Here is a 24,081-nt window from a genome sequence, read left to right as displayed (position 1 = left end):
TCAGAGGCCCGGTGGCCTGTCGCCACTGACAGGTGTAAGGAGGCGAAGTCCCAGGTCCCAGGTCCAATCCCTCCCTCCCCCCGCCTCCGCGGCGCCGACCCCCGCCCGCCCCAAGACCCAGCCGCTTTGTCAGGCTGCAGGCGGGCGCGGAGCCTCCAGTGCCACACAAAGCTGCTTTTGTGTCCAGCGTCCTCCACGGGACCCGGTGACGTCAGCCTGCGTGACCAGATCAGCAGCGGAGAAAACGGGCTGTGGCGCCCCCTGGCGGCCGACGGCAGAGACCTCAGAGCTCAGCCCAGTTGGGGCCGGTCTTTAGCCTAGTCCTCCGGGGAGCAGGATCACCCCGCGGCTGCCCCTGCTGTTTCTAGAAGAAAACCCAGGAGTTTAGCTCCGTACTCTGCCCACGCCCATTCCACAGGCACCCAGCATTTCCCTTAGCTTTCTGTCTTCCACTTCAACCTTCCAGTGCGGCCAGTGACAGGACCCCCATGAACCCTGCCGTGACAGCCTGTCCCCAACCCTCTGATTCGGCGATGTGATATTCTGGCACTTTTTAAAAAATCGTTATTAGAATATGTTAATTATGCACAATAACGCGTTTCATTGTGACGTTTCAATGAGTATAAAATGCACTTTTGGAGCCGGGCGTGGTGGCGAACGCCTATAATCCCAGCACTCGAGAGGCAGAGGCAGGTGGATCACTGTGAGTTCGAGGCCAGCCTGTCTACCTTACCAGGGGCTACAACACTGAAGAAAATGTCTCTCCTTTCCTCCATCAACCAGTCAGTTGGGGCCTGATGAGCCACCTCCTCCTCCCGCGACAGGCCGTTGACCCGGCCCACACAGCCTGGAAAATTGCTCTACAACATGCTACCTTTTTGCAATCCTTGTTTTGTTTGTCCTGCTTTTACAACGTTCCCTGATCCCTGAAGGTGATTTGGGTTTTGAGTATGTAGCCTGGGCTGGTCTGGAACTCTTGGTCAACCTCCTGCCTCAGCCTCCTGTGGGCTAGAATTAGAAGCATGTGCCACCATTCCTAGCTTCTGAGCCTTGGTCAAGTCAAGAGGTACAGCCCACTTGTCTGTGTGACTTAAACCCCTTAAACTGTCTTTGGGTTTCTGTGCCAATAGGTCAAAAGTCATTATCTTTTGCATTAAAGACTGGCCAGAGCCATGCACACGCTTTTAATCCCAGCACTCGGGAGGCAGAGGAGGAGGAGCTCTGTGAATTCAAGGCCAGCCTGGTCTACAGAGCGAGTACAGGACAGCCAGGGCTCTGCAGAGGAACCCTGTCTCGGAACAACCTACCAACCATCCAACCCTATGACTGGCCAGGTACCTCTGCTACACCCAACTTGCAAGAACCCTCCAGAACTCCCAAGGTTCCACAGGAGCGAAGGCTGCCCCAGACCCCAGACCCCAGACTGCAAAGCTAGGAAAAGGCTGCATAGCCTCTAACATGTCAGCTGACCAGCCCAGAGGACAAACTAAAGCTCAGAGAATTAGAGGTGAGCTCTGCCTAGAAAGCCTGAATGCGCAAGGCCTCATCCCGGGCAAGTCCCTGGGGTGTAAGCCACCCTCTCACTCAAGTTCCCAGGGGGGAAAAAAGAACACGCAGCAGCTCTTGTTTTCTTTCTACATTTTATTATTTCAAATCATGTGAACAATTCCATAAAACATGTGAAAAAAGCAAGGAAGTGTTCAACGCTGAAGGACCCGGGCCTGGGGCGAGGGCACGAGGGGCCTGGCCCCTCAGCAGGCAGCGGCGGTTCCTAGATTAGCGCTAAGGAGCTACATTTAGGTTAATGGAGCCTGGGCCCAGGGCTTCAGGGCAGGGCCCTCAGTGACATTGGCAGTTGTCTGGAACAGCCCTTGGAATCCAATTCCGTGGAGGGCAGGGCAGGGGGCCGCCCGAAGGGGGACAGGTGTAAACACGCAGACACACTGAAGGCACAGAGTCGCTGGAGAAGGGGCTGGGCAGGGCGGGGGGGATGCTGGTCAGGACCTGACAGCTTTAAATAGGTTTCTCTAAAAAGTTTTCTAGGTTTGCGGTTTTCTTCTTTTTTCCCGTTACTTTCTTTTTTCTTTCTCCTTCTTTCTTTCTCTCTTTAAAGCTACGAGAGTAAGCAGGTGGACTATGCGTCCCCAGGAATGGCGGTGTCACTCACGATTCTTGTGCTTTTTCCTTTGGGGCCTCCGAGCGGCAGAGGGTGGGGTAGGCGGGAGGCTCCCTGTAAACATTTGGACTTGGGTCAGGGCTGGTGTTGGACAAAGCCAGGGGTCTAGGCTGGAGAAGTGGAGACCCCTCCAGACACAGGCCTTGGGAAACTCTGCATGCGCTCCCCGCCCCCCTCACCCCAGAACAACACAACGATTAGAAAACCAGGAATGGTGTACCATGGCCACGCCCAACCTCAGACAAAGGTGGGCTTCAAACAGGGAGGCCTGTGGCAACCCCGCCCCCCAAGTCTAGAGCCGGGGGAGGAGGCAGGGGAGCTGACACAGAGAGAAAAGGTGGGAGAAGCAGCTGGGGGACAGGGGGGACAACAGGCAGGGAGCATGGTCTTCTTGCCCCCATCTTCCTCAGGGGTAGTAGGGAGCAGAGTCGGCGGTGGCCCTGGAGGTGGAGGACAGATACAGCCTGGGTTACATGAGGCTTTTCTTGCCTCTCTCTAGACAATGACCTTCTTCCCCCCCCCACCCCCACCTGCTTGTTACCAGGGACACAGCTGTGCCCAGGGGCCAGCTTCTGTTGCTGGGTTACAGGGTGTATCAGTGACACTGGCGGTCACTGCATATACACCAGGGCCAGTGGGGCTGGCCTGGGCCTCGGCTTCTCAGGTCTGAGAGACAGATGTCTAAGAAGTGTAAAGCTGTGGAGCAGTGGGGTGGTCCGGTCTCTTTCTGCATCTAGACTAGGCTAACGTGACTTGGGGACGGGTAGGCAGTTTCTTCCGAAGAACACGGAGTAGTTCTTTAGTTCTGCCAGGGGAGATCCAGGTCCTTCTCTGCCCTCCCTTGCCCTACCCACCCTTTCTCTCCCAGGCTGAATGCTCCCAAAGGGCTTCCCCTGGGCCCCCAGCCCCATGCCCTCTCTGCTCAAGGGTCTCAGTATGTTTGCTTCCCAGCACCGTGCCTTGCCTCCTTCTGACTCACCGTCATGCCAGGCCCGCTGCCCCTCAGAAGAGGCCACAGTCCTTCAGGTTGTTCTTGATGATGACGTCAGTGACGGCATCAAACACAAACTGCACGTTCTTGGTGTCAGTGGCGCACGTGAAGTGCGTATATATCTCCTTGGTGTCTTTGCGTTTATTCAGGTCCTCAAACTTGCTCTGGATGTAGCTGGCTGCCTCATCATACTTGTTGGCCCCTAAGGAAGACAAACGGAGACCTCTGTATATTGAAGGCTGTACAGCAAGGATCTGTGCTTATGATAGACAAGCATGTTAAATGTGCACATCATGTTCACGTGTAAGTGCATGTGCTGTATGAAGGATGTTTCCCAGGCTGGCGAGGTGGCACACGCCTGCAATCCCAGCACTCGGGAGGCAGAGGCAGATGGATGAGGCAGAGGCAGATGGATGGCTGTGCATTCAAGGCCACTCTGGTCTACAAAGCGAGTCCAGGACAGCCAGGACTCCACAGAGAAATCCTGTCTCAAAAAACAAACAAGGGCTGGAGAGATGGCTCAGAGGTTAAAAGCACTGGCTCGTCTTCCAAAGGTCCTGAGATCTATTCCCAGCATCTACATGGTGGCTCATGACTATCTGTAATGAGATCTGGTGCCCTCTTCTGGTGTGCAGGCATATATGCAGGCAGAACACTCTATACATGATAATTAAATAAATCTTTAAAACAAAACAAAACACAACCAATCAAGCAAAAAGATGTTTCCCATGTGCACGTGCTCAAGAGTAGAGGCCCACATGTGGTACCAAGCCTCCTGTGTAAGCAAGGTACCGTATGTCCTGTGTTTCTCCTTCTGTCCAGATGGGGGCACCCATGAGCCACCAGGTCCCCAGTGGTGCCTGTTGGGACGGCTAACACCCCTGAGATAGTCTTCCCAGGGCCCCACCTGTGTACTCAGGGAAACAGATAGTCAGGGGGCTCTGTGAGATCTTCTCTTCGAACAGGTCCTTCTTGTTGAGGAAGAGGATGATGGAGGTGTCTGTGAACCACTTGTTGTTGCAGATGCTGTCGAACAGCTTCATGCTCTCGTGCATGCGGTTCTAAGGAGAGGGCAGAGTCGCTGTTGGCCCCCAATGACGCCTCCCAGGCCCCGCCCCCGCCCCCAGTGCTTTCTTGCTGTCTTACCATCTCCTCGTCTTCAGCCAGCACCAAATCATAGGCACTCAGGGCGACACAGAAGATGATGGCTGTGACACCCTCAAAGCAGTGGATCCACTTCTTCCGCTCGGATCGCTGACCACCCACATCGAACATCCTGTGGACGGATATTGGATCAACTTAGCTCCCGGGAGCAGGGCCCGAGAGGGGCGTCCTTGCATTTCACAGGCTGGCAGGCTGAGGACAGACACCTGGCCAAAGTGCGACAGCTGCCACCGTGGAATTAACCACCCTGACTCACCGCACTCCCAGTTTTGAGTCTGGGTCAATGGGACAGGTTGGAGTCACATGAGACAGAGGCAGGAGAGGCTATAGGCAGGAGGTCACCACTGATAAACTTGGTGACGCAATGTGAGGACCCTCAGCGGGACTGGGGACTTGGGCGGCCAGCAGGTATTGCCCATAACCCTGTCCACACAGCCACTCACTTGAAGTGTAAGTCCTTGAAGGTGAAGTGTGTTTCCACGATGCCTGTGGTTTTCACCCGGGTCCGCAGCACATCCTGCTGTGTAGGGATGTAGTCACTTTGTGCGATGCGCTCCAGGTCGTTCAGGTAGCTGCAGAGAGGGAGGAGGGCTAAGGCAGGCCCAAAGGAGCATCCTGACCTGGACCTCAGACAGGATCCCGCCTCTCTCTCTCTCTCTCTCTCTCTCTCTCTCTCTCTCTCTCTCTCTCTCTCTCTCTCTCTCTCTCTTGGTTTTTTGAGACAGGGTCTCTCTGTGTTAACCTTGGCCATCCTGGACTCACTTTGTAGACCAGGCTGGCCTCGAACTCACAGCGATTCGCCCACCTTGCCTCCTGAGTGCTGAGATTAAAGGCGTGCGCCACCACACCCGGCTCCGTTTCTCTCTTCTCTCCTCCTCCTCCTTCCCCCTTTTACTCCTAGCAGGGTCTGGATTATGTAGTCCAGTCTAGTCTCAAACCCACAACCCTCCCTGCCTCAGCCCCGAGTGCTGCCATCTGTGGTCACAGGGGCACACTGCCATGCCTGTCGTCCTTACCTTCTTTAACCCCTGCCTGCTTTGCAATCATTAAGGAAACAGAAACAGGGGCTCAGCCCCCTTCTTTCCCACCTATAGGATGGACGGGGTGAAGGGCTATAGCCTCAACTTGACCTGCATCCATCAAGAGTCAGAATATTGGAACTACAGACAGAAAGTGGAAGGGGCCCATGGGTCCTTCAGGGAGAGACTTGAGATGCTAATCAGTATAATTAAGGTACCCACTGCAGAGCAGCCTGGTGTGGCCCTTTCATATGGGACTAAACATGTTGGGGCCTGCCAGGCCCAGTGGGTCCTTGGCCTCTCACACTCAATACAATTTGAGCTGAGGTGGGAGCACAGACACCTGCTCGGCAGAGGTCCCTGGGCTCTTCTTCGTCACAAGGGCCTTTAATTAGTATTAACGCCTCTAGGGCGGGGTCCAGGGCCCAGCTCTCTGCCTCAATCTCTCTGCTGTGCCTTCAGGCTGGATCCAGGCCTTGCGGTGGCTGCCCTCTATTGGTCTTGTGTTCTTGGGGCAGGGGTGCTGCGGCCAGCAGCCAGCTAAACCAGGCCAAAGGGAAATGATCTCAGAGAAGCAGGGATAGAACAGAATAACAGGAAGGGCCCCGGAGGAGCGTGACGCACCCGCCGTGACCTGCATACCACGTCCCACCCCCTGCGGATGGAGCCCCTAGCCTGGAAGCCCCACGGTGGATTCCACACTCATGTCCCCCTTCTCAACAGGTGGGCTCCCCTAGGGACCCTCTGCTCTACTGTGGTCTTACTGGACTGCGGTGAAGCTTAGTGCACCCCCGCATCCTGGTACTCCTCCACCCCACACCCCTCTAGATGATCCTGTCAAGGCAAAAAGCACTCTGGTAGAGCAGGACCTGCCTGCGGTGACCACCGGACCCTAACCCCTAAAGCAATGCTGGGCATGCACTAGAAGTTTAATGTCTGGGGAGTAAGGACACAGGAAAACAGGGGACATGGGAAGTGGCCCGGGAGTTGGCTCCATCCTTCCTACTCTCCTTGAGTATTGGGGACACTGGAGTAGTTCTGACTGTCAACCATTAGGGTTCACCCCTCCCTGCCTCTATAACCCACAAGCTCAGCCGGTGGCTAAGCCCGTGATTTCAGGGCGGGGCAGTGCCGAAGCCCGGAGGCCTCTACAGATTTGGCTATGATCCCGAAACTACTAGGGGGATGGGGATGACACAAGGGCAGTTAGGCCATGCAAGGAGGACAGAGGGAGCCTGTTCACGTGACCGAAGCAGGACCTGGGAATCCCGATCAGGCCGATCCTCTCCCACCTACTCCTGTGAGCTCTAGCCTTGCTGAGTGGGCTCAGGAGTGGATGGGCAGTAGGGTGGGGGAGGGGGCTGGCTGGCTAGCTGAGGCAGGGGGAGGGAGAGGTCAGCTAGCATTTCTCTGGGGACACTGTCCAGTGCTTATGAAGTTCTGATGTCTTAGCTGCCTCCCAGCTCCTCTCAGCACCCTGCCCCAATCCTGACCTACGGCTGGACTGCAGGAGACTCAAGAGCTGGGTTCTGGCTGCAACGATCCGAGCCTGCTGTGCCTCTGGGGTTCCTGGGACACTGTTATTCTCCAGCTGTGTCCTGGGCTTGGCTTGGCTCCACAAAAAATCAGAAGCAAGGTCGAGGCTCCAGCTTATGCCCGTATCTGACACCCTCAAAGACAGCCCTGTCCTCCTCCTGTGTCCTCAGTGACAGTCCAGAGTTTACATGTGCCATGCCCCTGCCTCAAACCTTTCCCACCCCCTTTTCCCAACCTCTGGCTCACAGTTCTGTTGAGGCTGACCCCCCTCTGTGCTGACACCTTCAGCTGTCACTGCTTAAGGACCTGTCTTCTGCACTCATCACTGTGTCCCTGACGCTTTGCACAGAGCAGGTGGCCTCGAATGTTCTTCAGAACAATTGTTGTAAAGACAGATAAGCCTAAAGTAGCCTGAAAGCCACCGTGCCTGTTGTTCCTCCAGGCTACCCCAGAGCCCCAACGGACGCTCCTCAGCTTCAGGACCCAGGAGCCGCTTACCACACCCGGTCCCTGCAGTACTCACTAAGCGGCTGAGTCATTAAGCTGGTACTCCCGTGAGCGGCCAAAGCAGGCTTGCACACCATGGTCAGCCCAGAGCCTCCGGATGACACCGGACAGGTCTTCAGGAAGCATGCCTTGTTCCTCAGCAGCACAGGACAGTGCAAACAGCTGTCTGGCATCATCCTGGGCACAGAAATGGAGGGCAGACAGGTAAAGGAATAGATCCTGTCTCTGACTGTCAGGGGGAAGGGAACATTCCAGAACGGGGCCTAGGCTGGGGTCCTCTCAAGTTCCCTAGGACAAGACTTGCCCTGAAGGCTTCTGGGAGACAGGCAGAGGAGAGAGGGGGTGGGGGAAGTGCACATACTGCACGCTGGGGGTCGGCAAAGTCAATCTGCAGGTTGCCCATGGCCTTGACTATGGCCATGATGGACTGGATGGTGTTGCTGTAGACCACCGCCCGGTACTGCCGGCACTCTTCCTCTGAGTAGCCATCTTCATGGATGATCCTGATAAACAAGAGGTCACGGGTTATGGTCCACAATCCACGAGAAAACACATGGCCGCCTGGGACTGTTGGCGACTGCATGGATCTGCTCCAAAGACGGGGAGCAGCCCTGGGCCCATGGAGGCATATTGATATACGTGGCCATGAGGCATTCTGGGACAAGTGGAGACCAAGCAGGGGAGACAGCACAGGCTCAGAGGAGGATAATGATCCAGGCTGGGGGACTAAGGCACACCACTTACTTCATCTGCTTGACGATGGTGCTCTTCCCAGACTCCCCGGCACCTGGAACAGAGGGAACAGAAGTCAGGAAGAGTCCCAGTGCCTCCTCAGGGCAGGCAGGCAAACAGCCTAGCTGCCATTAGCCCTGAAGTTACTTCTTACCATCTACACATTAGTGACAAAGTGAGGCAGAGGTGTGGCTGGCGGGGGGGCCCAGGTGGCTAAGGAAACGCGTGTGCACCTCAGGCAGCGCTGGCTGGAAGGTACTCTGCATATTGCAAACCGGCAGGAACCCCTCCTTTTCCCAAACCCTGAGATTTAGCTGCTAAGCAACCTACAAGGGTCACAAAGTCACATTCCTGTCCTTTGGCTACGGCCCAAGGCCCGGCCTTCTGCTCTCTGGACCGGCTCTGTCCTAAACAGATGGAAAACAGAAACTCACAGACTCTCCCTCCCTCTCACATGTACACAAGTTCTGACTCAAGCCTCTCTGGCCTGGCAGAGGCCCTGTCCTCATTTCTCCATGACTACTACTTCTGAGGTTTGTTCGTCTCCCCCATGTTTGCCACAGCAACTCTGCTAAGCAAATATCTTTTCTGCTCTCATTTTACACAGGACGCTGAAGTTCAGACGGGTACATTCCTGCTGCAGGATCACGCAGCCAGGATTCAAGATGGCACCACAATGCCAAGATGAGGCCCTGTCCTTTGCCCAGGTTCACTCCTTCCTGTCCATGGCAGGTACTGCCTGCCTCTTGCTACCTGCTTGTACCGTTCCCTTTCCTGTAACCCTGCCCCGTGTTCTGTTCACAGTGTAGCCCGGGTCTGTCTCTCCAGGCAGCTCACAGGGTTAGCAGCAAGATCTATGGAGAGGTCTAACGTGGGAACTCAGTCCTTCCCACTGGGCTCCCTTGGGGGATAGTCAACTTATAATGGGAATAACACACTAACAATAACACCATCAGTAATAGTGATCGCAAAGCACCCACTGCGTGCCAGGTAATGGTTTACACCTATTGTGTTTTGTTTTGTCTGTTTTGTTTTTGTGACAGAGTTTCATGTAGACCAGGTTGGCTTCAAACTTGCCACGAAGCCAAAGATGACCTTAAATTTCTGATCATACTGCCTGGAATTACAATTGTGGATCAATATGGCCAGTTCTTTTTCCATCATTGTAATTTTAAGGCAGGGTCTCACTATGTAGTCAAGGCTATCTTCAAACTCATAGACATGCCTACTTCTGCTTCTTAAATGCTAGGTTTGGAGGCATGCACCCCATACCCAGTCCTTTGTTACAGTGTTTACAAGAGTTTTTATTTTTCTTTTTTCTTTGGTTTTTTGAGACAGGTTTCTCTGTGTAGCCTTGGCTATCCTGGACTTGGCTTTGTAGATCAGGCTGGCCTTGAACTCACATTGATCTGCCTGCCTCCACCTCCTAAGTGCTGGGATTAAAGGCGTGTGCCACACCACACCTATTTACAAGATTTTATTTTGGGCTAGAGAGATGACTCAGTGGTTAAGAGACTCACTATTCTTGCAAAGGACCTAGGTTTTGTTCCCAGCACCCATATGATGGCTCATAACTGTATGTCACATGGTTGCAGGGGCTTTGATGCATTCTTCTGGCCTCTGTGGGCACCCACACACATAAGCAAACACTCAAACACACATTTGTGCCTGGTGTCATAGAGGCAGAAAAGCCTGTTTGCATGTATGTGCACATGACATGTATGCCTGATGTCAGAGGCAGAAAAGGCTGGTGGATTTGTTGGAACTAGTGCTTTCACCTGCTGAGTCACTGCTCCAGTCTTCCGTTTATTTCAAATTATGTGTATAAGTATAAATATATGGATGTCAGTGCAGGTACCCACAGAAGCTTCCAGAAGAGGGTATCAGATCATCTGAAGCTGGAGCTAAAAACGGTTATGAGCCACCCCAAATTCTGGGTCCTCTACAAGAGAAATAAATACTCTGAAACATGAGCCAATGTGTGCACGCACATGTTTGTATGAGTGCATTCATCCTGCAGCAGTTGGTTCTTTCCTCCGCTTTCTACATGGAGCCCAGAGGTCAAACTCAAGCTGTCCTGGTGGCGAGCACCATCACCGCCCATTTTTTTCTGGTTTTGTTTTAAAATTTTATTTTCCTTTTTTGTTTTTTTGACACAGGGTCTCTCTGTGTTAGGCTTGGCTGTCCTGGACTCACTGTGTAAACCAGGCTGGCCTCAAACTCAAAGTGATCCACCTGCCTCTGCCTCCCAACTGCTGGGATTAAAGGTGTGTGCCACCACACCCGGCTTTATTTTTGTCTTCTTAATTATGTGTATATATTTGTGAGGTGGAGTGGAGTGTGTACATGCATGCAGGTACCCATGAGACCCGAAGAAGGCATCATATCCCTTGGCGCAGGAGTGAGAGACGGCTGTCAGCCACTTGCTGTGGGTGCTGGGAACTGAACTTGGGTCATCTGGAAGAGCAGGAAGCACCTTTTCCTGCTGGGTTCACCTGAGCCAGGGCTTCATGCACCCTAGGAGACACTCTACCACACCCACCTCCTGCACTCACTAGGTACCTCCACCTTCACAGCAAACCTGAGGGAGGTTCTAGTCTCGCCTCCAGCTGTAAGAGAGCAGGCGCGTGCTATAGAGAGCTGGTCCCATCTGTGGGTACCCCACCTTGCTCCGCACGTGGCTTCTCCTAGACATCGTCCCTGCCTGTGCGTGTCGCTGTGTTCTCCCCAGCCCAGTCTCTGAGGTGCTCAAGCACCAGGCACCAAACTGGTAGAAGCAGGATAGGCTGGTGGACCTCATCAAGTCTCAGTTTACGATACCCAATCCCCTATCTTATTGGGGAAACTGAGGCACAGCTGTGACCCTCACAAGAGTAGGTCCGGGGACACCCCCAGTCTACCTGCTGCTCTGAGTTCAAAGGTCTAAGTTTTTACAAATGTTGCCAAGTACCTATAGTCACTGGGCTTTCCAGCTGTCCCAAGCCTGCTTCTCAGGATGAGGTAGGAACCGCTACGGCACGAACCTTCAGGCCTTAGGCCGGCTTCTCTGGGATAATGTTTTCTCTGGCTTTAGCCCTGGGCACTAGGGACACCAGGTTTGGTGAACTGCCTGGGTGTGTGAGCTATGGTCATCCCACCAGACAGGGCTGTTCACAGCAGTGGACGGACCGTTCCTTCACATCCTACAAGTCCAGAGGGGGTGTTCCGACGGCCCGTAAAGCCTGCCCATAGCACCCAGCCACGAATACTAGGCTCACAGGACTTGAGTCTCTGCCTAGAGAGAAAAGGGTGGAGTGGTCACCTAGCTAGCCGTCCCAGTTGCTTCCACAGGGCAGAAGGAAGGGGATCCATCTGGGAGCAGAGCAAGAGCCAGTCTCAGCCAGGACTGAGGCCTCATTCAGGGAGCAGAGGCTAAAGAGGTGAAAACTGAGGTAAGACAGAGATATGGACTGAACTGGAGGACATTCTTCTGGCCTCTGTGGTGGCAGATGTCCAGGGCACAGGAACCCTCAATGAAGGTTGTCTCCTTACACAACTTTGGAAGTCCTGGCCCTGTGAGACACTGGTCCTCTACTGACCATTGTAGGTGGCACCTAATCCATGGCCCATTCTTTCCAGAGGTGTTGTGGACTACCCATGACCCCGCCCAGTGCCTGCACTGGATTTCCCTAGCAAAGCTGGCAGACACCAAGGGGGCCACACCTGAGCAAGCCAAGCCAGGAGCCAGGTCCAGATGCTTCTTGCCTCCGCCAGCTGAAGATGAACCTCCCCACACTTCCCTAACCCCTCAGGCCTCTCAAGTTCTGAGTTAGTATCTAGCGGGGGTAACTGCCGACACAGCCCCTCCTGCCAGCTGGACAAAACGTCGTGGAGCTTCCATCCCTGAGACTGAGGGAGGTCCCTTTGTCATTGTAGCAGCTGTGACTCAGGCAGGAAGTAGTGACAGGCAGGGCAAGGGGCGCAGTTGGCAACCAAGCAGGAAGTAGGGAGACACCAGGACAGAGTCCGGGAAGAAGTTGGAAGCAGGACAGCCAGTGAAAGGTGTGCGGTGAAGTCCATGGTGCTCAGGCAGGCCGCAAGCCGCGAGCTCTGAGGCCACAGCGAGAGTCACTGTCACTCCTTTCCATGACTCCTACCATCCGGCCTGGAGTTCACTCAGCTTTCCAGCCAGAGAGCAGCGGCAGTCAGCCTCTCCTGTCCCCACCAGGTGCTCCATCCCCAGCTGGATGAGGCCAGTGGGGATGCACAGAGCTTCCCAGGGGGTGGCCTTGACATTCCCGCTGGGCTACACCTCCTCCCACCAAAGAAAACACCTCCGCAGCTGTGGGGCCCACCGCAGGAGGGCAGCGATCTCAGAGGCTGCTCTGCATGGAACATCTGCTTCTACATGGCAGCACTGAGCTCCTGGGGAGAGAACGACTGGGAGGAAGACAGCAGCACCTCACCGACCCGCAAAGCCTCACCACAGATGGGCATGTCCATCTCGGGCCCTCCACCTCCCACATTAGGTTTAGTTGTCCTTTCTGTGTCCTTTAATGTGTGTGTGTGTGTGTGTCTGTCTGTCTGTCTGTCTGTCTCGATGTGCCACAACTCTGCTGCCTACACTGGTCCTTCCTGGGCTTTCCCTTAGCTCCAGCTCCTTCAGGCCTCACCTGCGAAGCGGAACAGTGCATTCTCTTCTAACAGGAGAGGGCTGAGAACTCAATGCAAAGCTCCTCCCCAAGCCTCTCACCTAAGGCTAGTGTGCACAAAGAAGTTATTACCGCGGCGGGGTTGGAGGCTCAGCAGTTAAGAGCGCTGCCCTTTCAGCGCTCACACGGCGCTCACAACCATCTGTAACCACAGTTCTGAGAGATCTGGCACTCTCTTCTGGCCTCTGAGGTAGCAGGCAAGTATATCCTACACAGACAAACATGCAGGCAAACATCATACACTTAAAATAAAAGTAATAATATTTTTTAAATGCATTGTATAGTGGCTGGAGAGATGGCTCAGAGGTTAAGAGCACCACCTGTCCTTCCAGAGGTCCTGAGTTCAATTCCCAGCAACCACATGTTGGCTCCCAACCATCTATAATGAGATCTGATGCCCTCTTCTGGCCTGCAGGTGTACATGCAGGCAGAGCACTGTATACATAATAATAATTTTAAAAGCTCTTTAAAATGCATTGTGGGGGCTGGAGAGATGGCTCAGAGCACTGTCTGCTCTTCCGGAGGTCTTGAGTTCAATTCCCAGCAACCACATGGTGGCTCATGACCATCTATAAAGTGATCTGATGCCCTCTTCTGGCCTGCAAGTGTACATGCAGGTAGACAGGTGTACATCTTTTTAAAAATGCATTCTTCGGGGGCTGGAGAGATGGCTCAGAGATTAAGAGCACTGCCTGCTCTTCCAAAGGTCCTGAGTTCAATTCCCAGCAACCACATGATGGCTCACAACCATCTATAATGAAATCTGATGCCCAATTCTGGCCTGCAGATGTTACATGCAGGCAGAACACTCTATATTAAATAAATAAATCTTTTTTAAAAATGAATTCTTTAAAATTCTTCAAAAACTACTTTTAGAAAAAGTGTTACTAGTGTCTGGGCATGGTGGCACATGTCTATAATCTCAGCACCCAGAGGCCTGAGGCAGGGGGATGTTGAGTTCAAGGTGAGCCTTAGCTACATAGTGAGATCCTTCCCAGAAGGAAGGAACTATTTTCCTACTTGTTGGAAGAGCACACATTTCCCCAAACATCGCTTCCTACAGTGCACAAGGACCGGCTGCTCTGGTCATGTCACAGCAAGGCACCGAGTGGAGCACTACAGCTACGTCACCTAAAACTGAGCAGTTAACAGGCTAATACAGAGCAGGGAGGGTGCCCTGCAGACACAGTGCAACTGCTCCTGCTGCTGGTGGTTTGCTCTGAACCCGTCACTTGTCTTCCACACACCAGGACTTTTCCATCACTAGTGCCTTCTTCTTGTGCAGAAGCCTCCCAGCTGACACTGTCCCCTGACTCCACACACTCAGAAGGCTGAGAAAAGGCGCCCCTGCAGGCAACTTACTGAGCTAGTGGGCTCCCCTGGAATTCATGGGCTAAGGAGAATAGGCGGCTGACGTGGCAGCCTGAAGGCAGAGATTCTCAAGAGCAGCTGGGACCACAGGGTAGGCTTGGGCAGCAGCCCAGCTCAAAGCCGCAGCACCAGGCACACCCACTCTGCCACAATCCCACTGCGGCACAGTGGAGATGGGTGTGAGCCGTGAGATGCCCACCCCGAATGTAGCCCAGCTCCGGGAGGGGCCACATCTTCAGTGCTGCGAGGCCTCGGCTATACTGAATCCTAGCACCTCCCTGGCCACAGCCCAGGGTCTCGGGCTCAGCTACCACCAGGGGGAGCCCAGCGGCCAGACAAAGCAGAGGAGGTGGGGGCTGGGCAGCATGGAGAATGTTTTGTTTCAGCAAAGCAGCCTTCCCAGCTAGGGGTGGCTGGGGGAGGTGCCAAGACCCTCGGCTACAACCTCCTCCCAGGGAAGCCCCCAGCCAGCGTCAGAGTCTGAAAACACAGGAACAATGGAAACAGAAGGGAAGAGAGGAGGGGGGGGAGGGCCCCGCCAGACAAAGGCCTCTGAGCTCCACCCCAGGCCTCCCTTCCTTCCTCCAGGTGCTGTTCTTTGACCCCCGCCTAAGCCCTCCAAGGAGGCTCAGCGCCGTCTAACACTGGGGGTGGTGTTGGGGGTGGGGGGAGATGACAGGGAGGTGGGGTTTGGAAGGATCCTGCAATAGTTCCACTAAAGACTGTGGCCCACCCTCCACCAGATGCCCCAGCACACACCAGCCAGCCCAGGCCTCCTGCGAGAGCCTGCGCTGAACAAGCCCCAGGTTGTTGGTACATTCCTCTTCCTAGAAGCTTTTTCGAAAAGATTCCTTTAGCTGTTTTTCTTTTTTTTTCTTTTTTCTTTCGGTTCTTAGAGACAGGGTCTCTCTGTGTAGCCTTGACTGTCTTGGACTTGCTTTGTAGACAAGGCTGGCCTCGAACTCACAGCGGATCCACCTGCCTCTGCCTCCCGAGTGCTGGGATTAGAGTGCTGGGATTAAAGGCATGCTCCACCACCGCCCCACTTTAGCTGTTTTTCAAGAGCCTGAACAATAGCGGCCTCTTCTGAGTTACTGTGCAGACCCTAAGTGAGACGCCTGCAGCCTGGGCCTCAGTGTCCCCATATGTGAAATGTATCCCCTCATGGGAATATGCCAAACTGGGGAGGCCTGCCCAGAGCAGCTTTCCTCTGGTTTTCAGGAACCCCAAGCCAGCAGTTGTCCTGTACTGTGAGTCCCGTACTGAGTACAAAGGCAGCAACTGCCTGAGATCACACAATGAGGAATGTGAAGACTGGGTCCTTCTGTACCCAGGCCTGGGTGATAAGGCCATGCTTTCGGCACAGCCTCCTAGGCAAGAAGGCCTGTTCTGACAACACAGTAGTCTCCCTCGGAAACTCCCAAGGGAAAGATAAGCCCCCACCCTGCCACAGGCCCGAGATCTGGGGGTCAAGAAGCATTGCTCCCAGCCCACACAGCAGCCACATTCAGCCACCGTTGAGCCCGGAAGGAGGAGCCCAGAAGGAACATTCTGCCTTTCCACCTGTCTGGCCAATCCCCACCAGAGGGTACCAGCCCAAACTATACACAGTGCCTTTCACCATTCCTCTGGTCCTCCGTTTCCTTCAGACTGGAGGTTCGGGGAGGAAGAGGCACAACAGGGCAAGGCACGTACTAAGTTGCAGAGTATGACATGAGTATTGTAAGGAGCAGGGGCTGAGAGGAAAGGTGGGAACTCAGTCAGGAGGCCACCTGTAGAAGTAAGCATGCCAGCCGGCAGGTTTCTGTTGGGACAGCAGAAAGGCTGAACCAGAGTCATGGTTCAGGGCAAAAGAGGATTTAAGACTCTGAAAGGTGCCAGGTGCTGGTGGAGCACGCTTTTAATCCCAGCACTTGGGAGGCAGAGGCAGGCGGACTTCTGAGCTCAAGGCCAGCCTTGTCTACAGAGGAAATTCTAGGACAGCCAGGGATACACAGAGAAACTATAATGATTAAAAAATAAAATGTCAGGCAACAGATCTGATATGGAGTTTATTATATGAGCATAGGGAGAAAGGGGGGGAGGGCACCCCAGAGAGAGACAAGAGACAGAGGAAGAAAGAGCAGGAGAGAGAGAGGTAGGTGGGTTTGTCCTTTTATATATTCCTGGACAGGGGCCAAGCCTAGGGGCAGGTAGGCAATGACATCATAGGTTGCTAGGCAGAATCCTAACAGAAACCCTGTCTCCGAAAAACCAAACCAAACAGAAGAGACTCCTCAAGACAAGTCCCCCAAGCACTCAGAGCCCATGGGCGTCTGTAACAGGTGCACCAGCATCAGCCTGTCACCGTAACACCAATCCTGGCACAATGGCTGATAGGTGCACGATCCTGTCATCTCTGCTTGATGTCCTCAGTTTCTCCATTGGTGGAAAGCGCACTGGTATAATGCCCGTCTCAGCCTGAGAAGATTAAAGAGACTGAGGGTCTAAAGCCATATCTGATAGCCATGGCCAAGGTTCAATCAGAGGCATCTGCTGTTATGAACAGAAGGGAAACTGAGGCACCATGAAGGCACCCAGCCCAGGGTCAGCAAGTAGGGATGTAGAAACCTTAGGCTGGGCTGAAGACCCCTCATCAAACCCCAGGCAGGGGAAACCCAGAGTGAGCTAACACGGGGCCCACTGCTCCACTTCCAGGCATTCATCTCTGCCTGGGGCTGGCCTTCCTGCTTGGAGGGCAATGGCCGCTCGGGAATCTACGAGAAGCTTTCCGCCTTCCTGCTGGACCTCCGCCTGGTGTCCCTCTCCCAACCACCACTTCCTGTGGCCAAAGGAGGGAGGGACCTAGAATCCTCAGAAGCACCGCCTCTGACATCCTGGCCCCAGCCATTGCTAGGACAGGGCAAGGACAAGGCTACCACCTGGATGGGCCCTACCCCAGTGACAGGGAGTGCTGGAGGCCTGCAGAGGCTCCCAGGTGAGTCTGGGCAGGTGCGAATCTTCTGGGCCCTCTGGCTGGCAAAGGCCTAGGTGACTGAGGAGCCACACTTCTGCGCCAGCACCAAGCAGCCCTCCGGCCTCTTCCTCTTTTGGGCCCCTCCTCTCCCGGCTGCTTCCTCCTTTTTCTCTGATGTGGACACCATTTCCCTGAGAGGCCCAGCCACACGGATTTCTTGTCCCCAGCTCCTCCACAGGCGCAGTAGGTACTGCCACCAACCAGCATCCTTTTTGCTCCCCTCTGAAGCAGCTAGGGCGGGGGCAGCATCCTCCAAGGTTCAAAGACACCTTCTCCCCACCAAGCCTTTGATGACCCCACACTTTTACTCAAAACTGGCCTGGCACTCTCTCAGGGCCTTGTACGCTAATTCTGAAGGCCAACCCTGAAGGACAGCCCAGCAATCATTGCTCAGTCAGCCCTGGAAGATTATTCTTCCCAAACCACAGAGAGTGGCTCAGGCCCCGTGAAACACCAACGGGGTGAGGGTGGGGTCGGGTTTAGTAAGAACAAGAGCTCTAGGCAAAAGACCGGGTGTGGCCAGATGGAGAGGCCCCACCCTGCACCTGTAGCTGAGGGGGGGGGCGCTTCCTGAGAGTGTCAGGTAGGTAGCCAGGGCACACTAAATGGTCCAATCCTTTGTTCACACCAGGGCACCCAGAAGAACAGTCTTAGATATGATCCCTGAGGCTAACAACAACCTACAGACCCTTCCCCTCCCCCTTTTGGTTTTTCGAAGACAGGGTCTCTCTGTATAGCCTTAGCTGTCCTGGACTCACTTTGTAGACAAGGCTGGTCTAGAACTCAAGGAGATCCACCTGCCTCTGCCTCCTGAGTGCTGGGATTAAAGGTGTGCGCCACCACGCCAGGCTGTTCCTTCCTCTCTTAATGAACCCACAGAGCTGCTGAGAAGGCTGCCAAGCCTACGCCTTATCCCACTGGCCCACTCCTCTGCCACAGCATAGAGCCAAGTGGAGGCAGTGGCACCTAGGCTCCAGGTGGCACCGCTCACCCTCAGCTGGTGGTAGTGATGGTGTGCCCTGGTCCTTCAGTGGCTGAAAGCTCTTGAGTAAACAATGTCGTTCCCATCATTTCCCTGCCAAATGAACCAGTGACTTTTTAGGAACAATCTGAGACTCAGAGACACGGTGACGGACAAAGACGGCTGGCAGGAGACACACAGGGTCAGCATACTTTCCAGTGGTCTGAGTGCTCCCAAGTACCCAGTCCCGTCCACCAGCGAGGCCTGCAGACCTCACGAGACTGACCACTGCGACCTCAGCCCTGCCTCCGGCTGTCACTTGATAAGACAAATGCTCGCCTTCCTTCTCAGATCCCAGGGGTCAACCCACAAGCTTTCACAGACCCAAAGGAGCCCTTGACTATGCGCTGGTAGCCAAGGCCCTGACGACAGACAACAGAAGGTGAGGGCTTGTGTGGAAGCCTGTGCCCCTCAGCCGGCTGGCTGGCCACCTCCAGCCACAGGAGTAGCTCATTCTCAGTACTGACCACCTGTTTGACTCACTTCAAAGTGGGTCCACCCAGGAGGAATGCCCGTGGCTCAACTGTCCTCACTCCACAGTTGAGGAGCATCCCTTAAAATACCTCGTCTCTACTGATTCCTATGCCTGTCTAGCGTGCCACACGGCTTAGTTTTCCACATTGGCTGTACCAGCACTGCAGCGACGGGCAAGGCTAAGAAGTAGACAGGAGGTTAGAAATGCCTTGGACCCCCCCCCTCCCTCCCCCCCTCCCTAGCGTGGGAGCTCGGCCAGGCCCGCCTGGGCAGACAAAGCCTGGCCCAGCCTGGGGGGAGGGGTGGGAAGAGACTTGGAGGCCCAAGCGGACCAGCCCCCCATTCAAGTGTTAATGAGCTCCAGCAGGGGTGAAGTGAGTCAGGGGGAGGGAGGCTGCCTGTGCACTAGCCCACCTGGCTCGCAGAGCCGGGCCACACCCCCAAGGCTAGGCCCCCAGAGATTAGGCCTTAAATCCCACGACCAGTCACGCACTCACTCCACCCCACTTCTATTCTTTACAAACCTTGGCCTCCCACTGGCTGTGAGCTTCCTGGGGGTCGGGAAGGGAACTCCCCGGGAGGGTCCCCATACTGTGCCCTGGCAGCTCTGTCCGAGGACCCCTTATCTGTTTGTTTACCTCGAGGCTCTGGTGCATTGTACCCACCGGCCCTGAATTGTACAAGACTTGCAGCTCTCTAGGCAAGGCTTCCCCTGAGGCAGGTTTCTAAACAGTGCAGAAAGTGGAACCAGAATTCTAACTTTTTTTCCCCCCAAGTTTTGTTTTATGTGCATTAGTGTTTTGCCTGCATGTATGTGCAGGCCCTCCCCTCCCCCAGCTGGAGTCATAGACAGTTGTGAGCTACCTTATGGGTGCTGGGAATTGAACCTGGGTCTTCTGAAAGAACAATCAGCGCTTTTAACCACTGAGCCATCTCTCCAGCCCTAGGATTCTTACTTATATTTACATGACCCCCGGAGGGGGGGGGTGGTCCAGCCAGGGTGAGCCTCCAGCCTCATGCCAGGAAACATCCAGCAGAGTCTTGGGAATCTAGGCCACATCTCTAGTCTCGGTGCCCTTGGTGAATTGGGTCTCTTTGCCCCGAATGCCTGGCACTGACCAATGATGAACCAGCTCACGGGCCAATGGTGTTCATTTTCCAAGACACCTAGGGGACTCCTCGAGGAAGCGCCTTCGTTAGATTCCTCCCAGCGCCTAGCCAGCGAGGATCCCAGGCTAGCTCTCCCATCCCCCACCCCCAGCGGGCTCCGCCAGGGTTGTATTTCATTCTCCCATTCTCAGGTATTCTCTCCCACCCCCAAGGGATGTGGCCTGTCCCGGGATATGTTTAGGAGCTTCACACATACTTAATATATACACAGATACAGTATCCTTGCCTTCTGCTAGACCCAGACAGGACACAGGCAACAAAACTCCCTCCCTTTCCCTTTTGTAAATTACTGCAGCCCTGGCTTTGAGCAGCACACTGCTCAGGGCTGAGCCCAGGTGCTCTCAGGCTGTGCTAACAGCTCTCTGGCTGTTTAAACTGTCACTGGCTGAAGTTCTGCCGTCCCAAAACAGAGGTGAAGCGAGACTGTAAAGCCACCCTCTCACAAATTGTCCCTACTGTGTGTTGTGCCCTGAGAGAGGCTGCAGGCTGGGCAGCAGGAGCTCTGCAATGGACAGGAAGGGGTCTGTCCCTGAGGTGTCCCCCCCCCAAACAGCCCGTGATGGGGCCAAGAAGGACCCAAGAACTTTTCTTTCAGCATTCCCCCCAATCTTGGTCATTGGTCTTCCACTGAGCGCTTGTCACCTGCTCAGTGTGCCAAACTGTGACTTAGTACATTCCCCAAACGAAGTTCACCGAATACAGCCTCCACTCAACACACGGATGATGCAAAGGACTCAGCCTTGCCTTGCTGCCTCAAGGGCCAAAACTGTGTTCTAGTGGGGGAAAGCAGGAAGCCAGGGAGCAGAGGTGCTGCATCAGCCTTGGTGGGACTTCAGGGAGGAGACCCAAGAATAGAACATTGGAGACCAATCACATACACAAGACACAAAGTCCCGCGACATCTAGACTCTGAGCAGACACTGCTTCTGCTGGTGTCACCAGAGCCCCATCTGGGCCTAGAGAGTCAGTCAGGTTGAACTGGGGAGCTGTAGGGGGTCCCCTGCAATGAAAATAGTATCAGCTTCTCTATCTGCCACACCAAGCTGCCAGGGGAAACTATCTGGCTGGTGTGTACCACATCTGCCCTGGTGACAGTGACTGTGCCCGACTGCCGGCAGGGAGGCAGGGTACGCAGGGAGACAGGGTACGGGTGGGGCAGCAGGCGTGGCTCTGGCTGGGAGGGAAGATTGGCACTTGCCCAGGCTAAGTCCCCGTTGCCTGGACAGAGTCTCCTGCTACGCACAACTGGCACCCAGAATTCGGAACCTGCTACAGCTGGGATCACACTGTCACCTTATTCCTTCATGAGGAAGTAAGTGAATCCGTCAAGTCAGGGGCCCCTTCCCCGAGAGCAATGACAGACCAATCACCAAGACTGGGCTGTCCATTTCAGGCAGAGCTCTCAGCCCTTGGCTGCACACCCTTCGCGGGGGTCCAAGTCTTCCGTGGGTACTCCAGTGACACAAGCCAGGAGTTCCATTTTGGAGGAAGGAAAGGCTAGAGGGACAGGATCCTGGGACCGGCCCGTTCCATGAGAAAAGTGCTAAGCCAGACCCTATACCACTGGTTGCTGCCGGCCTAACGTACAAAGGGGTACCAGGTCCCTCCTAGCCCGGCCCAAAAGCTGAGCTGGGCTCCAAGGACCAAGCCTGGCAGGTTAGAGGAAGCCTTATGTTACAGAACAGGCCCGGGAGTCCTGTGCAACCCCCTTCCCTGGCTCTCTGGTCCAGACCCACATATCCTTAGCTACCACAGTTAACTGCAATAAACCTAGGAGAGGCTAACGGGGGGCTGCAGGCTGGGCACTGGGACGTAGCGGTCCCGGAAGTGCCCTCCCTGGGCCCAGCAGCAACGGACATTCCGCCGCCGCGTCGACACCCACTCACTGCTTGCCGCACTCGCAGCAGAGACAGGAAGAGGCAAGCGCCCAACGCAAAGCAGCCCAGGAGGCTGGGCCGCCGCCCCTTCCCGCCCCTTCTCTTCCTCCCCGCGGCAGCAGTGGAACGGATGCCATTTTGAAACCTCCGGGGCTGTGCCCCCAGGCCGGGTCCGCCGGGACAGTCAACAGATGGATCCATAAAGACATACATGTTGTTTCTCGGCCACAGGCCGAGGCAAAAAAAAAATTTTTTTTTTTAAGGCCTGGCTTTTCATAGCTCGCAGGCCCCAAGGCGGCCCTGGGGCTGAGGGGCCACACCCCCCCACTTACTATCCAGCCGATTACGCTGCTGCGCTGCTGCTGCTACTGCCGCCGCTGCTGCTGTTGCTACTGCTATGGCCTTCCTCCCTACAAACCAGAGGACCCCCATCTTCCCAAATTAGTCTTCTACAAGAAACCACTCTAACTCCCTCTGAGAGATTGGACACAACCATCAGGCCCACTGCCTTTGCTAAAACCTAGCTGGGATGCTTGAAGGCGCACGGGGCTACAGGCAGCTGATTCCTACTAGCCCCCTCATTCAGCTTAACCACTTACTCTGTGTCACAGGGCTCCTTTGGGAACCAACAGGTCCACTCAGTACCCTAGTAGATAAACCAGGCCTTTCAGCCCTGGGTATGAGAACCCCAGCATCCGCCAGCAGATCTCCACAGCCACACAAGGGCAGCAATATGTCGGTTGTCTCACTACTTCCACTTCCCCCCCTCCCCCCCATCCCGGCAGCCACCATCTTCCCTGGCCTTGGAAGTGGCTACAAACCCTAACTCCTCCATGCTCCCCCCCCCCATTGCCCAGGCTCCCCTGGCCCTGGCCCAGGCAAGCCTTGGAAACTAGGAGACACACATTCCCAGGGAATGGAACTTCCCACAGATGCTTGAGGCCTGGCCCCCCTCTTCCCCGATGTGACTTTTGCAGGGCTTCAGTGCAGCCTCTTGGACCGGGTCTGCCCGACTCAGCCTAGGCCAACTCCAGCCCCCTGGCTCCCCCTCCTCCTGGCCTATGGAGCAGGAGGGCGAAGAATCAAGTGTGAGATAAGACTTAAAAGACGGGGCAGATGACTTGGGGGTTGATCCCTGCAGAGAGAAAGCTCTGGTGAGCTGGAGTCGAGGTTCTAACAGGGACTCACGCTACAGAGGACTTGAGGGGCTCTGAAGGGCTCAGAGTGCACAGGTGGGGAACGCAGTCTGAGGACAGGAGAAAGAGGGAGGTGGGTTGAGGCTCCACTGGGGTCCCAAGGAATGCTCACGCCAACAGAAACAGAACAGGTGGGGGCTTGAGGGTCGGAACCAGTAGGGTCCTGCAGGTTTAAGTAAAGCCTTAGAAAGTGTGGAGACCCACGAGAGGGTCTAAGTTCTCTGAGACTGGATAGGAAGGGGGGGGTTAGTCATGCAGGGCTTGGTTTCTGGTTTGGGGGGGGGGTGGGTCTGGGACCGGGAATGAGTTGAGGGTCTGAACTAGAGTCTGGACTAGGATAATAAATCTAGACTAATCCAGAGTTCCCAATCTTAAAAGGTGGGTCCTAGGGTTTTTTTAGTGGTTTTTTTTTTTTTAAGCGCAGGTATAGGGTCCAAACCAGGCTGGGTGGTTCAGGGTCCTAGCCTGGGAATTAACGCTGAGAGTCAAAGGTCCCAGAACCGGGCGCTGCCTCACCTAGCAGAAGCAACTTCACCTCCCGCGCCGCCTTCTCGCCGTCCTCCCGCAGGTTCTTATCGATCATCTTAGAGCGCTCGGCTGCCGCCTTGTCCTCGGCGCTCACGGTGCAGCCCATCCTGCCGTCCGCCGGCCCGGCCTGGCCCCCACACGGCCCACGGCCCGGCTCGGCCCCGCCCGACCCACTCCGCTCCCACCGCCGGCCCTCTGCGGGAAGCTCTCAGGTCCGCAGTTCCGAGCGACTGCGGGAGGCGCCTTCCCGGCGGCCGCGCACCGACGGCGGGGCGGGCCAGGGGTGGGGCCCAGGCGAACCGAGCCCGCGACTGGGCCGGGGCGGGTCTTGAGGCGGGGCCAAGGGAAATTTGGGGATGGTGATTGGTTGGAGGGAGGAGCGAAGGGAGAAGTTAGGCTCAGTCCAGGCTTTGGGCGCAGGCTGAAAACCGGGCCGCAGCGAAGGCAGACATTAGGGGTAGGGCTAACACAGGCTCAGGCCTCTGGGCGGGCTGCAGGAGGAGCTCGACTCCGATTGGATGCTGAGAGCCTGAGGCTCTGTTTCTGCACTGTAGGACCAGTTGATCTGGTAGCCCAAGGGTCGGGACTAGCTGCCCTCGCCACAGGCCAACA

At 55.2% G+C, this 24,081-nt stretch overlaps 1 protein-coding gene across 1 annotated transcript; it reads right to left on the bottom strand.

The window, feature by feature from the left end:
* Nucleotides 1-1,623: 1,623 nt before the first annotated feature.
* GNAI2 (G protein subunit alpha i2) lies at nt 1,624-23,717 on the bottom strand. The gene is made up of 9 exons (XM_084752724.1): nt 23,458-23,717; nt 8,138-8,180; nt 7,755-7,896; nt 7,410-7,570; nt 4,775-4,903; nt 4,314-4,443; nt 4,075-4,228; nt 3,156-3,369; nt 1,624-2,616 (listed from the first exon to the last, which is right to left on the bottom strand). The coding sequence occupies exons 1-8, from the start codon at nt 23,573-23,575 to the stop codon at nt 3,179-3,181; spliced, it is 1,068 nt and encodes a 355-aa protein (XP_084608850.1). The 5' UTR covers nt 23,576-23,717; the 3' UTR covers nt 1,624-2,616; nt 3,156-3,178.
* Between the last annotated feature and the right edge of the window lie 364 nt (nt 23,718-24,081).

The sequence above is a fragment of the Acomys minous genome (assembly GCF_964271855.1).
Source record: "Acomys minous genome assembly, chromosome: 13".
NCBI lineage: Eukaryota > Metazoa > Chordata > Mammalia > Rodentia > Muridae > Acomys > Acomys minous.
This window is presented reverse-complemented; position numbering and strand designations above follow the sequence as displayed.